This window comes from Monodon monoceros, unplaced genomic scaffold (assembly GCF_005190385.1).
Source record: "Monodon monoceros isolate NGI ecotype Baffin Bay Population unplaced genomic scaffold, NGI_Narwhal_1 Super_Scaffold_12, whole genome shotgun sequence".
Lineage (NCBI taxonomy): Eukaryota > Metazoa > Chordata > Mammalia > Artiodactyla > Monodontidae > Monodon > Monodon monoceros.
Genome location: NW_021703768.1, coordinates 116484447 through 116499513, shown reverse-complemented (window position 1 = coordinate 116499513; position 15067 = coordinate 116484447). Strand labels below are relative to the sequence as shown.

Below are 15067 nucleotides of genomic sequence, written 5' to 3'. Positions count from 1 at the left end.
GTAAAACCAATTCTTGTTATTACATGTTACTTCCAATTTTATCGTTAAATACTTAGACATGTCTAAACATGAGCTTTTACCATTTCCTCACCCGTAACGTCTTAAAACTCCAAGGTCTTAAAAAACTATGAAGAAAAAACCAAAAACCAAAAACTATGAAGAGTCCCATTTTCAGTTATGTAACAGGAACAAGAAATCCACCAGCACTAAAAGCTTTAAAACTCAGATCTTTAGTAGCAGTCTTTAGAACACTCTAAATTAAAAATGTAATAATTTGTTAAAGCATGCAAAAAGTGTAACAGTGAATAAAAACCACAACTGACAAATATATTGGTTAACATTTCAAACATGTATAACCAATGAACATGGCCTAGGTTTTTTTTTTTATTGGTACTCACTTCAGAAACTTGAATCCACAGATATAAGCAGTATATAACCAGAAAGTTACAAGTAAACACAGATTATACATGCAAATTTCTGTTCACAAAGGTCACATATGCAGTATATGAATTAGAAGCGTGCGTCTAAGATTATGGCCAAACTGTTTTTAAAATGCAGAAATGTAAAATTACATCTTGAAAATATGAAGAGATGGTCTACATACTTCAAAAATCAAATGTGCTTATACCAGATGTATGACAGCTACAGGATTCAAGTGACAAGCAATATCTCAAGAAATTAATACTGGTCAAAGAGAATGGGAATATTTTTACATTTCACTGAAAAAGACATTGACTACTAGAATACGAAATCTAGCAGGAACTTAGGGAAAAAATTACAAAATCTAAAGCCAATTACTTAGTATTTCTTATTACCTAAACAGCATGACATTAAAAGAAAACTGCACCTGCATTTTAATTACCAATCTCACATTAATGAAGTTCTCAAAAATTGAAACAAAACCAAAAATGCTTCGAACTGCAAATGAAAAGTCTGCAAGGCTCAGATTAAAATGTGGAATGTTTCAGATGAAAGTAATAAAAATACAATTGGTTTTGTTCTTTATTGAATGGAATCAAAAGTTTTGACATTTCTTTGAAGCTTGGAACTACTAAATTTCACTTCTCTGAATGTTTCTACGTATCTTTCTTAGTGGTGCAAGTGTCTTAAGTAGCATATGAAGTCAGTCTCTAACAAGTATTTCTGTCTGTTACCATTTTGATAAAACAAAAACAATTCTTCATTAACTTAACCGTATATGTATTTTTGCTATAACACTTAACACATGAACAGACGTCTATTATTTTTCCACTATAACAAAAGAGTACAATAGTTTTCTAACTATCTGTATTGTATTTAAAAAAGGTTAACATTTAAAAACAAAGAACCATTATTTTCTTTGAAATCATTAAGCTTCTTGCACATCTTAAGCTTCCTTCTTCTGCCTGCGTTCTTCTGCCAATTTATTCAGAAATTTCTGAAAAGAAAATAGAAAAAAATTTTTTACAAGGATTAAGTCACCGCAGTGAAACATAACAAATGGATTAACTCCAAAACAAAATATTCTATCCATGTTTAGGGACTTGAGTCTAATTTAACTATAACCTTATCAATACTTTTAAGATCCAGTTATTCTTATTAGGCAGGTATGAAACTAAACTGGACACCACAGTAAGGCATGGGAGAAAAACGGTAAAACATGAAAGCTATTTAATGTGCAATTAAGACTAACTTACAGAGATGATCAAAGACCATAACAGCCACACAGAAGTACTGCTACACCCCAAGAACTTAGTTAAAATGACATATATTTATTCAATGACCCTTCCACTAAGCCAAGCAGACAAAATATTTATATTAAATTGCTGCTACCACTGAAAATAACCACTGTTCTTAATGCTCTGCTTTATAAATCAGTGTTATCTACAATTATGAATTCTTTCTTACTTTCAAGTTTTTCCCCATTATTTATTTTAATACTTAGTCCTTAAGCCACTAAAACACCAAACTTCAAAATATCCAAACAAATTTGTTATGCTTTAACATGTTGTGCTTTTTTAATGTATCCTTTTATCTTTATATCCTGTTGATCATGAAACTTACTGAAGTGTCATTATTAATATATAATAATTTAAAGTCAATGTAAAAATCATTAAGTATGAAGGGATATGGCACTTTATAAAGCTGGCTTTCAGGCCTCCAATATCCAAATTAGAGAAATCACAGTCTAACAACCATTTGAGAATACTCAAATAACTTTAACTATACCAAAGAATTTATAACATTTAGAACTATAAATTTAGAAATTACTCAATTATCAACACTTAGTTAAGAGTGTTTTCTAGAAAGAGGCTTAATTAACAGATGTTTCTAGAATTCATTAAACTGCTCAAGGCCCATCAATAAAGAATGTTATCTCCAGGATAAAGCATGCTGGGTCCACAGACAGTACTACTTTCCATAAACTTCTATGATTTGCTAGTTTTCACTAAAGAACTCTCCTCTTTTAGATATAGCCTTACCTTTAATTTCTGATAATGAGGAAGGCTGCTGCAATGAGTATTCTTTGCAACTTCTTCATTTGTATAAAAGAGTGAACACAGCTTACAGTAAAACCCTGTTTTAGGTATCACATAGTCTATACCTAGAACACAAACATACATTCTTACAAATTCAGTAAACTGAAGATTTTAATAGTGTTCTCAAATCTTTTTTTTCCTGTCAATGTAATTTGAATGAGGTAACATTTGTGACAAGTCTAATGTAGCCTAAGCTAAAACAAAACAAAAACCATGACATTGTTAATAGTTTGTACTTAATTGATATTTAAGGTCCCACACCTAATTGTTCTCTTAAAAATATTGAAATAGAAAAGGTAAACAAAACAAAAAGCAATGTGAAATTCTCAGAAAACTTTATGAGAAAAGAGAACATATTATGGAATGGTAACAAAAGATAATACAAAATCAGGAGACATGGGTAAGAGGAAAAAAGAATGTTCCAATTAAGATTTACAATCTGTTTTGCATAGAAGTAAATTAAGAATGTTATCAGAGCTTATGTAAGACCAATTTTAAAAATCTTATTTAGTAAGAGTTTGGGAAGAGTGAGAGGGGAAGAACAAAGCCTTAAATCTCACCAACAGGAACATTGGGCTGATACGGTCCAATTCTATACTCATCTGGGATTGTATAGTCCTCCTTGTTTTCATCACTTTGGCCATCTGCGTTTTCACTTGTATCTTTGTTGGGATCATCAGCATTCTCAGCAGATTCAGCACCTGGTTCTGTATTTTCCTCATTTTTAATTCCATTTTCCAACGCTGCTTCGTTTTCTTGGTCAAGTTCCTCGATCTTGTCCACCTTAATTTCAACCAAACCATCATCATTTTTGTCACCAGATTTAAATGCCATGCCCGATTTACGAAGTTTCTGAAGTTCCGAATCTTCCTCATCACCAACCTCATCTAGAGTGACAAAACCTTCCATACTCCCTGGGAAACGACGCTGTTAAGAAAGACAAATTTACTCTGCAACAATTATCCTGCAGCATCCCTTCCATTTGCTTTACTTGAAGGGAAAGGGATAGCGTCTTTGCCTTCATTTTCTCAAAAAAAAAAAAAAAAGCTGACTTCTTCCTTTTTCCCCTCTAAATTAGTAACCTTTCAAAAACACCTTAGCCTGTTTTAAAACTAAATAATCGAAGGCTTGCCTCATACAAAGAGCAGAAAATAAATATGAGGACATTCATATTCCATACTTTCTGAGACTATTCTGCTGCTAGGGAATGTATCGAAGAACTGATTTGGTAGTTGAAAGATGTCCTTCAAAGAAGGTATCTTATGGTATAAACCTTGCTTAGAGAACATTCAGTCTAAAAATAGCACTGTGGTTTAAAAATCAAGCTCTGGAGCATGACTGCTTTGGTTTAGATTTTGGCTCTGCCATTTATAGGCAGTATAACCACAATCTACTCAATTTTAACATATCTCGATCTGCTCATTCATGAAATGGGGAAAACAAAGTATCTATGGCATAGGATTATAAGAATCAGTTAATCGGCACACACAGAGCTTAGGAAAAATTACAGCATGTAATAAGCGCTCAATAATTATCAGCTCTTAAGAGTGCAAACATAGCAGCCAGAAAAAGAATCTCAAGACTAACTTTTTTGACCAAGCCATCAAAAACTGGAGGTAAGTATTAGTTTCCTAGTAGCTGAGTACTGCTTAGAAGGAACCAATGAAATAGGATTATAAAAATCTCATTTCAAGACCCATTTATCTTAAGGAGCTCCAAAGGGGCTCCTTAACATAGGTAGTCAATACACCATGGGTCTCTTGAGTTACTATTCTTTTACCATGTACGTATTTTTGTACTGATACTCGCCTTATATGCTCTTATATGTGACGGGTTCTAAGAAAAAATGTTTTAAAACCTATTAAAATATCTAATCAAGGTTACATTTCTTTAATAGGAAAATTCTTCAAATGCAGCCATTTTTGACAAAAGGTTTTTAGTGGCCTGGGTCAGTTAAGTTACTGTAAAATTCATACCCCATCTTTTAAAAAACAAGCTGGACCATAAAGGCTGCCTACTACTACTTACACACTACCACTACAAAACAGCATCATATGTAGTTTTAAGTCTTTCTCCTTCATTACTAAAAAGTTCCCTTTGTGAACTGACATTTTTCTTTTGAAAATTAGTCCTATTTAATCTATTTATTGCAGAGTTTAGATTTCAATGTTTTTATTATTCGTATCTATTTTTTCCTAATATAAGTGACTTCTCTTTACTGTGACCCTAATATATATAATTTGAAACGTTTATCTGATCTCATTTTCTACTAAAACAGGTCAACACATAATCTTCCTTTACCTTTTTAAGCTTTTTCTTGGCAGTTGCTGAAGCACTCGCATTTGCATCTTTTTTCACAACTTTGTCTGAAGGTTCCTTTTTCCCATCAGATGCCACATCCCCTAAATTAGCAAGATCTGTCTCATCTCCCACTGAACTGCCACTTTCTAGCAGTGCTGCTGCTTCTTCTTCATCTACAAGTAGCTCATCTTCAGATTCAAGAAGCATGTTAGGTTCTTGTTCTGCCTGGTCATCCTTTGTATCTTTTTCACCATCTTCTCCTGATTTCTCTTCTTGTTCTTTACCTTCGGTTGTACTTTCAGTCTTCTGGGAACCATCAGTTTTGGATTTCTTATCACTTGGAGATTCTTTGCCATCTGGAGAGTAAGACCTTTTCCTGAAACCAAAAGATACATTTGAATTAATTCACCTGAGCTGGAAAACAAAAGTTTTTAATATACTAGTGTACACAAAGACACAGACACACACACAAAGGGAAATTACCGGGACTTATCTTTTTTCAGTAAGTCAATGCCTCTGTTGGGAATCTAAAAGACAAAAATTTACAGAAGTTAAATAAATGTATTAGAATTTGTAGTATAATTATCCAATTAACTAATGACTGATGACCGTCCTTTATATATCAACTAAGCTTATTCAATCTCTGTAACCATACCTAAGAATTTAAGCTGAATATAGTTACCAATTCATTACAATCAACATTTCAATAGAGCAGTGAATAATAAACACTTTATTAACAGAACTCTGTTCAAATAAAATCTATCCTATATTCTTGGCATATAAAAATGTTTATAAGAATGTCATGGCTTGAAAAGCATGAAAACAAGCTTTATAATGAAGTAGAATCAAATACTACATACCCTGAGTACCAATTTTTTGTATTTTTCAGACAGGTCAACTTTTACACATCTCCCTTGAAACCAAAGGGCCTTTTTCAAACAGTGGTCAACCATTGCCATTGCATCTTCTCTGGTCTCCATCTCAATAAAGGCCTGAAAACAAAATTAGCAAAGACATTATTTTTCAAAGAATTGTACAGAATTTTAGAGCTTATTTTTTCTACCTGTTAGGAGAATTTAATCTTTAGTATAGAGATAGCAGTAAGAGTTAAAAATCACCCAGTGAAATAAGGGCAATTTGTCAGATTTACAAAGTATCTTGTCCAAATATTAAACCACCTGTATGCAGTCTTTTTGCAAAAGTAATTAAAGTACTAAGCTTAGAAAATATCACTCACAATACATTAAGGAAAATAACAAAAAATTAAAAAGTAAAAGTTAGGAAGGATATAAACTCATGTTGCTACAAAAGGGTTAACGAAAAAGAAAGAAAAGATGCTCTCCTTACTGTGAATTTTAAAAATGAAATACAAGTATGACATAACTTAATCCATCCATTAAACTCACATAATTTGAAAAGTCTTTAATATCCAGTGTTTGCAAAGCTCTCACTCTCAGACAATGCTGGTGTGACTATAAATGAATAGTATTTTTTGAAGAGCAATTTGACACCATCAAACTAAAGAAAGCAAGTATCAGGATCCAAAATTCCAATTCTGAAATTGTACCCTTCAATCAAATGCATAAATTCACATGCCACAAAGTCCACAGCAGCATTAATGGCACAGCCAAAATACTAGCAACTCTAATATCCATCAACTAAAGAAATTAAATTCATTACAGTTTACTCAATGGAATCATATACTGTGGAAAACAACAGTATGATATAATCCCATTTGAAGTAAGGGGAAAAAGTATACCTATATACACAAAGGAAGATCTTTGGAAGCAAACTCAGGAAACAAATAGTGTTATTAACCAAGCAAGAAAAAAGATCTTTACTTTCCACTTTATTTATTCACTACAAATGAGAATATTAAACAAAAAACAAACAAAACTTAAAGCACTTTGAGAATTAATCTTTAAATAGAGCTTTACTGGAGTATAACTGCTTCACAATACTGTTAGTTTCTGTTGTACAACAAAGGAAATCAGCCATATGCATACATATACCCCCATATCCCCTCCCTCTCGAGCCTCCCTCCCAATCCCACCTCTCCAGGTCATCTCAAGGCACCGAGCTGATCACCCTGTGCTATGCTGCTGCTTCCCACTAGCTTAACTATTTTACATTCGGTAGTGTATATACGTCGATGCTACTCTCACTTCACTCCAGCTTCCCCCCTCCCCACTCCATGTCCTCAAGTCCATTCTCTATGTCTATATTCCTGCCCTGCCACTAGGTTCGTTTTTTTTTTTTTGATTCCATATATATATGTGTTAGCATACGGTATTCGTTTTTCTTTCTGACTTACTTCACTCTGTATGACAGACTCTAGGTTCATCCAACTCACTACAAATAACTCAATTTCGTTTCTTCTTATGGTTGAGTAACACTCCACTGTATGTATGTGCCACATCTTCTTTATCCCATCTGTCGATGGACATTTAGATTTGGTTCATGTCCTAGCTATTGTAAATAGTGCTGCAGTGAACACTGTGGTACATGACTCTCTTTGAATTATGGTTTTCTTAGGGTATATGCCCGGTAGTGGGACTGCTGGGTCATATGATAGTTCTAATTTTAGTTTTTTAAGGAACCTTCATACTGTTCTCCAAAGTGGTTGTATCAATTTACATTCCCACCAACAGTGCAGATGAGTTCCCTTTTCACGGGCCTCTCACTGTTGTGGCCTCTCCCGTTGTGGAGCACAGGCTCTGGACACGCAGGCTCAGCAGCCACGACTCACGGGCCTAGCCGCTCTGCGGCATGTGGGATCTTCCTGGACCGGGGCACGAACCCGTGTCCTCTGCATCGGCAGGCAGACTCTCAACCACTGTGCCACCAGGGAAGCCCTAGATTTTTTGATAATGGCCATTCTGACCAGTGTGAGGTGATACCTCACTGTAGTTCTGATTCGCATTTCTCTAATAATTAGTGATGTTGAGCAGCTTTTCATGTACCTCTTGGCCATCTGTATGTCTTCTTTGGTGAAACGTCTAGTCTATTTAGGTCTTCCGCCCATTTTTTATTGAATTGTTTTTTTTGATATTGAGCTCCATGACTTGTTTGTATATTCTGGAGATTAATCCTTTGTCCATTGTTTCATCTGCAAATACTTTCTCCCATTCTGAGGAGTATCTTTTCGTCTTGTTTATGGTTTCCTTTGCTGTGCAAAAGCTTTTAAGTTTACTTAGGTCCCATTTGTTTATTTTTGTTTTTACTTCCATTTCTCTAGGAGGTGGGTCAAAAAAGGTCGTGCTGTGATTTATGTCATAGAGTGTTCTGCGTATGTTTTCCTCTTAAGAGTTTTAGTGTCTGGTCTTATATTTAGGTCTTTAATCCATTTTGAGTTTATTTTTGTGTATGGTGTTATGGAGCGTTCTAATTTCATTCTTTTACATGAAGCTGTCCAGTTTTCCCAGCACCACTTATTGAAGAGGCTGTATTTTCTCCCTTGTATGTTCTTGCCTCCTTTGTTGAAAATTAGGTGACCATATGTGTGTCGGTTTATCTCTGGGCTTTCTATCCTGTACTGTTGATCTATATTTCTGTTTTCATGCCAGTACCATACTGTCTTGATTACTGTAGCTTTGTAGTATAATTTGAAGTCTGGGAGCCTGATTCCTCCAGCTCCGTTTTTCTTTCTCAAGATTGCTTTGGCTATTTGGGGTCTTCCGTGCTTCCTTACGAATTGCAAAATTTTTTGTTCTAATTCTGTGAAGAATGCCATTGGCACTTTGACAGGGATTGCACTGAATCTGTAGATTGCTTTGGGTAGTAGAGTCATTTTTACAATATTGATTCTTCCAATCCAAGAACATGGTGTATTCTCCATCTGTTTACGTCATCTTTGATTTCTTTCATCAGTGTTCTATAGTTTTCTGAGTACAAGTCTTTCGCCTCCTTACGTAGGTTTATTCCTAGGTATTTTATTCTTTTTCTTGCAGTGTTAAATGTGATTGTTTCCTTAATGTCTCTTTCTGATCTTTCGTTGTTAGTGTATAGGAATGCCAGAGATTTCTGTGCATTAATTTTGTATCCTGCAACCTTACCAAATTCATTGATTAGTTCCTAGTAGTTTTCTGGTGGCATCTTTAGGATTTTTTATGTAGAGTAGAAAATTATGTCACATCACCTGCAAACAGTGACAGTTTTACTTCTTCTTTTCCAATTTGGATTCCTTTTATTTCTTTTCCTTCTCTGATTGCTGTGGCTAGGACTTCCAAAACTATGCTGAGTGGCAAGAGTGGACATCCTTGTCTTGTTCCTGATCTTAGTGGAAATGCTTTCAGTTTTTCACCGAGTATGATGTTTGCTGTGGGTTTGTCATATATGGTCTTTACTATGTTGAAGAAGGTTCCCTCTATGCCCATTTTTCTGGAGAGTTTTTACCATAAATGGGTGTTGAATTTTGTCAAAAGCTTTTTCTGTATCTATTGAGATGATCATATGGTTTTTATTCCTTAATTTGTTAATATAGTGTATCACATCGATTGATTTGCGTATACTGAAGAATCCTTGTATCCCTGGGACAAATGCCGTTTGATCACGGTGTATGATCCTTTTAATATGTTGTTGGATTCTGTTTGCTAGTATTTTGTTCAGGATTTTTCTATCTGTTTTCATCAGTGATATTGGTCTGTAATTTTCTTCTTTTGTGGTATCTTTGTCTGGTTTTGGTATCAGGGTGATAGTAAATTTGGAAGTGTTTCCTCCCTCTGCAATTTTTTGAAGAGTTTAAGAAGGATCGGTGTTAGCTCTTCTCTAAATGTTTGATAGAATTCGCCTACTATGACTTTTAAAAAACTACCACTTGGCTAGAAAATTTATCTATAATAAGCTAAAGAACCACTCCACCTTGGATGCCAAATTACCTCCCCACCCTTTCTTCACTACAAATGAGGATATTAAAAAAACAAAACGAAACAAAAAACTGAAAGCACTCTGAGAAATAATATTTTTCAAAACTTCAACATGTATATTACCTGACTTTTCATCCTCATCAGTATATAATTCTTAATTTTCCCATAAGGCTCAGCAAGCTTGAGGACAGCACTGTCAGAATAGCCAGAATGAGGTAAATTGCTGAGATGTATCACACGTCCAAGCTCTTGTTTTTGATCAAACTTCTGGTCTGGCTTCCCTTCAGGTTTCTTTAATAAATGGGAAAAAAAAGGGAGGGAGGGGGAGTCAAACGTTGGTAGGTATGCCGTAATTATTAGTTAATAGTTAAGATTATCCTAGATATTAGCAACAATTTAAAATATCTGTAAGTTAGTAAATATTAAAATGATGTATCAAATTGTTGGTAATACAAATCTGGAAAAACAGATATTACCTTTATTCTTTTATACTTCTGGGATAAATGAACTCTCACTGGCTTGCCAAATACTAATGCTGGTGTAGTTGTATAATAATCCACTGCAGCCTGGGCATCTTCTGTGGTTGCCATTTCAATAAATGCCTAAAATGGCAAAAAAAATTATTTCCCCAAACCAACCAAATTCCACACTGCCCAAATCTTTCCAAAAATATTTAATCATTAAATAGAAAGCATTTTCAAGAATCTAAAAGCAAAACAAGAAACCCAGCATTGCTAATTTGCTATTTATTAATGATCACCTCAGATTTTATTACCGTCATGATAGTAAAACTATCATTTATTATGCCTACTGAATCTGAAATAATTCGGTGCCATTTGGGTAAAAGTTTGAAATGGTTTTCCAAATAATTATTCTTATATAGCCCTTATAGTAGCTGCAGTGTAATAATGACAATGTTACTGCTTAAGAATCACAATTTATAAAGTTACTAATAATCCATCAGTACTAGAATTTATTACTGATTAGTTCAACTATTGGCCCTTTGCTCTATATTACATTCCATATTGATGATTTAAGCTCTAACACAAAATTATGTAATCCCCTTAGGAAATATTTTAGTGATCAATAAATACTATACTTAACTCATACCTCATTAATTTTATTTAGAATCAGATGATTTGAAATAACTCCAAATGGTTCCACCAGCTGTAATAGTTGATATCTCAAGTTTTTCCCTCGCTGGAAATCCATGATGTGAACAACTCGGCTAGTTTCCTATCCATTAGGAAAAAATCAAGTTAGTAAACAAGTCTCTTTAGAAGCAATACGAAACAGGTTATGTATTATATTAAAACTTTTATAATCTACAGCCAACTGGAAAAAACTAAATATTTAAAATATGTCACTGGGGCAAATCTCAAAGTTCCAGAAAACAGTATCTGCACTGATATTTAAATTGACTACCTTGTACATAATTAGATAGCAAAGTTCTTAACTTTGAATCAAGGTGAGATCTCTAGACTATGGACATAGGAAAACAAAGTTTTAATTCTTATCAAAGTCATATATAAAAGCCTGATGATTTTCAAACTAAAGCAATCTTCCTAATAAAGACTATGACACAAATTCAATTAGCAAGGATTCAAGTCAAATCACATTCCCCCGAACAGCTAAAACAGTAAAAGCAAGAGCTTTATTACTGACCACTCTGCCCTTTTGCATGTGTCTTGGTCCTTGCAGGTTTCCATTTCCAGCACCTTTATAGGGAAAAAGTATATTTTTCAGTCTTGTAATAAATATACTTGCGCTACCAGGCTATTTTAATTGAAAAACAGACATTTTTCAAACACAAATGAAGGATATTACAAATATCATATGAGTACCACATGTCTTCTCATGCAATGTTATTTCTGAGTTACAGTTCTATGACACTTCTTTTGCCTAACATCACTGCATTTAATTTTTATGATAAAAGCTCTTAGGGAAAGGTAACATGAATTTTATAATCACCCAGATTTCCTCTTGGTCCAACTGCTGGTCCCCCAAGATGAAATGAGGGAGGCGGAGGTCCCAGAATTCCTGGTGCTGGGTTTGTAGACTGCTGCAACATGAATGGATCACCCCTAGTATAATGTGAAAACATAAAATACAAAGCATGATAAAGTCCATCAGAAATAACTAAGATTTACTGCTAAAACATTTGTATGACTATGATTCCAATCTTTGGGGGCATTTATGTATGAAGTAACTAGGGAAAAATCTATAACAATAAAATAAAAATTACTACATAAGATTGTTTCTAGAAATTCTTTCACCCACAGTGACTTTTACCAAACTCTCATATTCAATAAAGAAATTAAGAAAATATTGTTTATGAAGTGTTGAAAAGTTTAACCTGAATTCCTTACATTGATCTCCTTTACAAACAATAGCTTAAAAAATTTAACTTACATTGTGTGTCCTGTATCATTGTCAGGATTCCATTCTGGGTAGCTTTAAAAAGACCAGAAAATTAACTTTAAAATAAAACTGTCCTATTCACAAAGTAGCCTTGTTTGGCCTTTAAAATAGAGATTATTCATTAGTAAAGTTATACAGAGTCTAAGTGTTAGAAATATTACAGTTTAAAAACATGACATGTAGATATTTCCAAAGGAAAATTTCAGAGTTTCAAATTAATCCAAATGAAGGAGAATAAACTTGTTCTGTATTGCCTGAAAATGTAGGTAATGTATGTTGCAATTAAAATACTCCTGTATTTGGTTTTTTTTGGCCATGCCACATGGCTTGTATCCCAACCAGAGACTGAACCCGGGCCCTTGGCAGTGAAATTGTGTGTAGTCCTAACCACTGGGCCGCTAGGGAATTCCCTATATTTGTTAATTCACAAAGAGGAAAAGTGCTGCATGAGGGACTGGAAATGTGGATTATATAGGGAAACCAAGACTGACCACAGATTTTCTTTCTCCAATATTAAATACCAAGAGCAGAGTTGAGTTGTGGCACTAGACAGAAAGGACAGCCCCAACAGAGCATAGCATACGTGAAAATGGCCACTTCAGTGAACAATGGGTATCATGTGCTATTTAGGCAGGGAGATTCTTTAGGAATTCAATTTCATTCTGGCAGCTTAAACTCAGAATCAAAAGTATCTCAAAAGCAAAAAATACATCCTGAAGGGTTTTGCTTGAAAACTAACTTGTAACTTCTAGTAATTTCCCCCCTTTCCACATCTTCTATATTCTTAGAGCACGTATTACTGTTACTGCAAATGCTCTTATGAACCTGTTCTATGTATCAAAGGCTATCTTTAAGTCTATTAATTCTTTCAATTTGTATAAAAGAACAAACGTTTATTAACCCTAGAAATAATATTAAATAACAAAGTACCACTACCACTGCATCTAACATCCCATATACAATTCCAGATCTAAACATTTTGTTTGTAATTGGCATTGCCTGGACAGTATCAACTATGCAATAATAACAATGTGGATATTACAAGTAAACGGTGAACTCCCCAAAGCAATCAATGGGTGTTTCTGATTCACGATAAGGATGCTTTAAAGGTATTTCAAACTCCTACATTTCAAGAAGAAGCTGGCATCGACGACTGTGACTTGCTCCATTGATATGTTGACTCCACTCCTGTAGCAAAGTAAATTAGCAGAATTAACAAAAATAAAACTAAGGTATTTTCATTTGAACCATTCAAAATCTAGGATGTTAATCTATACATAGTATAAGCAGAACAAACACCTGCCCATTCACTAATCACACTGAATTAATTTAAAACCATTTCTCTGAATCCTTGTAGCTTGATCCTGCCCTCAAATACGCCATGCACATTCTTGGAAAAACTGGATAACTTGGTTAATATACTAACAGACCTGACAGGGAAAAGATATAGAGTTAATAAAGATCAAGAGTAGTAACTGACCTTGAGATCAGCAGGCATATTAATTTCTGCTGTGGACGAAACTGAATTTTATTTACGTATCATTAGAATTGCTTTTATAGAACTCTAAATATGATAAAAATATCCATGCTTATATCACTTTAGAAAATATATACTATAAATGTGAATAATTAGTTAAAAATAGTATCTTTAATTTCATCCAGCCTTTGAGGTATGTTGCAAGTGTACTACAGCCATAAAAAGCTAAGTTGATTCAACAGGAGTGACTTTTCTAGAAAATGCTCCCATTTATCAAAAAACTAAACTCCCATTATATTTCCCAAAATCAGAGAAGCAAATTTTAGGAGTGTCCATTTCTAAATTTTAGGGAGGAAAACATTTTATTTCTTCAGTATTTGCTCCTGTGTGATTATTTTAAATTTGAAGGGATTAATTTTTTCCTATTTTATGCAAATAAACTTTCCTTTCTTTAGTTAAAAATTCACATGTAAATGATTAACATTTTAGGCAATATAAGAAAGTTAGGAAAAGTAGGCTTTGCTGCCAGACTGCCTACATTTAATTCCCAAGGTGCCACTTACTAGATGTGAATCCTTCGTATAAGTTATTTAAATTCACTGTGATTCAATATTCTCCTAGGATTTTGTGAAAAGTAATGAATTAATAAAGGTAACCTGTTTATCAGAACATTGCCAGGCACATAGGAAGTGCTAATAATAAAAAAATTTTAGAAAGAAAGAAAAGCAACTATTATTACATTGCTTATAAAGAAAGCTATCTTGTTTTACACTTCCCGCTTTACAAGTATTATTGTTTCACAAATCCCCACAAAATAAGGCAACTTTTCCAACACCCACACTACCTAATACATTATATTTGGAATATAAAACATGGTCAGGCAATGTTTTAAAAAGGGAGTCTCACTTACAGCTGAACTAAAATAAGGAACCAAATTACAAGAGACACCATTCTGAAACTTTTCAAAAAGTTACTTTATAAATGGGATCTAATTTTTAAAAACTAACTTACATTTTGAGAGTTTACACACATTTCTATGCCCTACTAAAATTAACTAAAACTGTGAAAGAGGTAAAATGGAACACATTCAAACAGAATGGTACTTCTAAGAACTTGGGGAACTATCTCTCAAAGCTGGATTGTCTTTTTAAAATAATGGCTAATAAGTAAGGAACTGGAAGAGATCTCTCCAGCTGGCTCTACAACCAGATATTTGGGATATAAAACATTTCTACTTGCAAAGCAACAGACCACCGACTTGTTGGAGGCCACTTTAAAAATGGCTGTAACCAAGAGGCGCCATAGGTGAAGTTCACAAAATTCAGAAGCGGGATTAAACAAATACGTTAACTTAGAATTTTCTTAACGAAAAATATTCAGATTTAAAATATCCTTGAGAAGTAGTGTGTTGGGAGAGGAGCAAAAATTACCCTATTAGGCATGCTTCTAATTAATAGGAGATGGAAAGGATATCTAGTTGACCA

General features: G+C 33.9%; 1 protein-coding gene across 4 annotated transcripts in view; it reads right to left on the bottom strand.

The window, feature by feature from the left end:
• Positions 1-330: 330 nt before the first annotated feature.
• The window catches only part of MATR3 (matrin 3), a 48085-nt gene continuing 33348 nt past the window's right edge, over positions 331-15067 (bottom strand). For 2 of the 4 annotated variants that reach the window (XM_029216189.1, XM_029216190.1), the window contains 13 exons: positions 13233-13294; positions 12098-12139; positions 11657-11769; positions 11351-11403; positions 10796-10921; positions 10162-10287; positions 9809-9976; positions 5681-5812; positions 5304-5347; positions 4821-5196; positions 3080-3302; positions 2463-2584; positions 331-1417 (listed from right to left, as the gene is read on the bottom strand). In XM_029216189.1, coding sequence (XP_029072022.1) covers positions 1367-1417; positions 2463-2584; positions 3080-3302; positions 4821-5196; positions 5304-5347; positions 5681-5812; positions 9809-9976; positions 10162-10287; positions 10796-10921; positions 11351-11403; positions 11657-11769; positions 12098-12139; positions 13233-13294 — 1638 coding nt within the window. In that variant the 3' untranslated portion in view covers positions 331-1366. Of the gene's footprint in view, positions 1418-2462; positions 2585-3079; positions 3447-4820; positions 5197-5303; positions 5348-5680; positions 5813-9808; positions 9977-10161; positions 10288-10795; positions 10922-11350; positions 11404-11656; positions 11770-12097; positions 12140-13232; positions 13295-15067 lie in introns of all 4 variants that reach the window. The other 2 variants (XM_029216187.1, XM_029216186.1) reach the window with 2 other exon arrangements.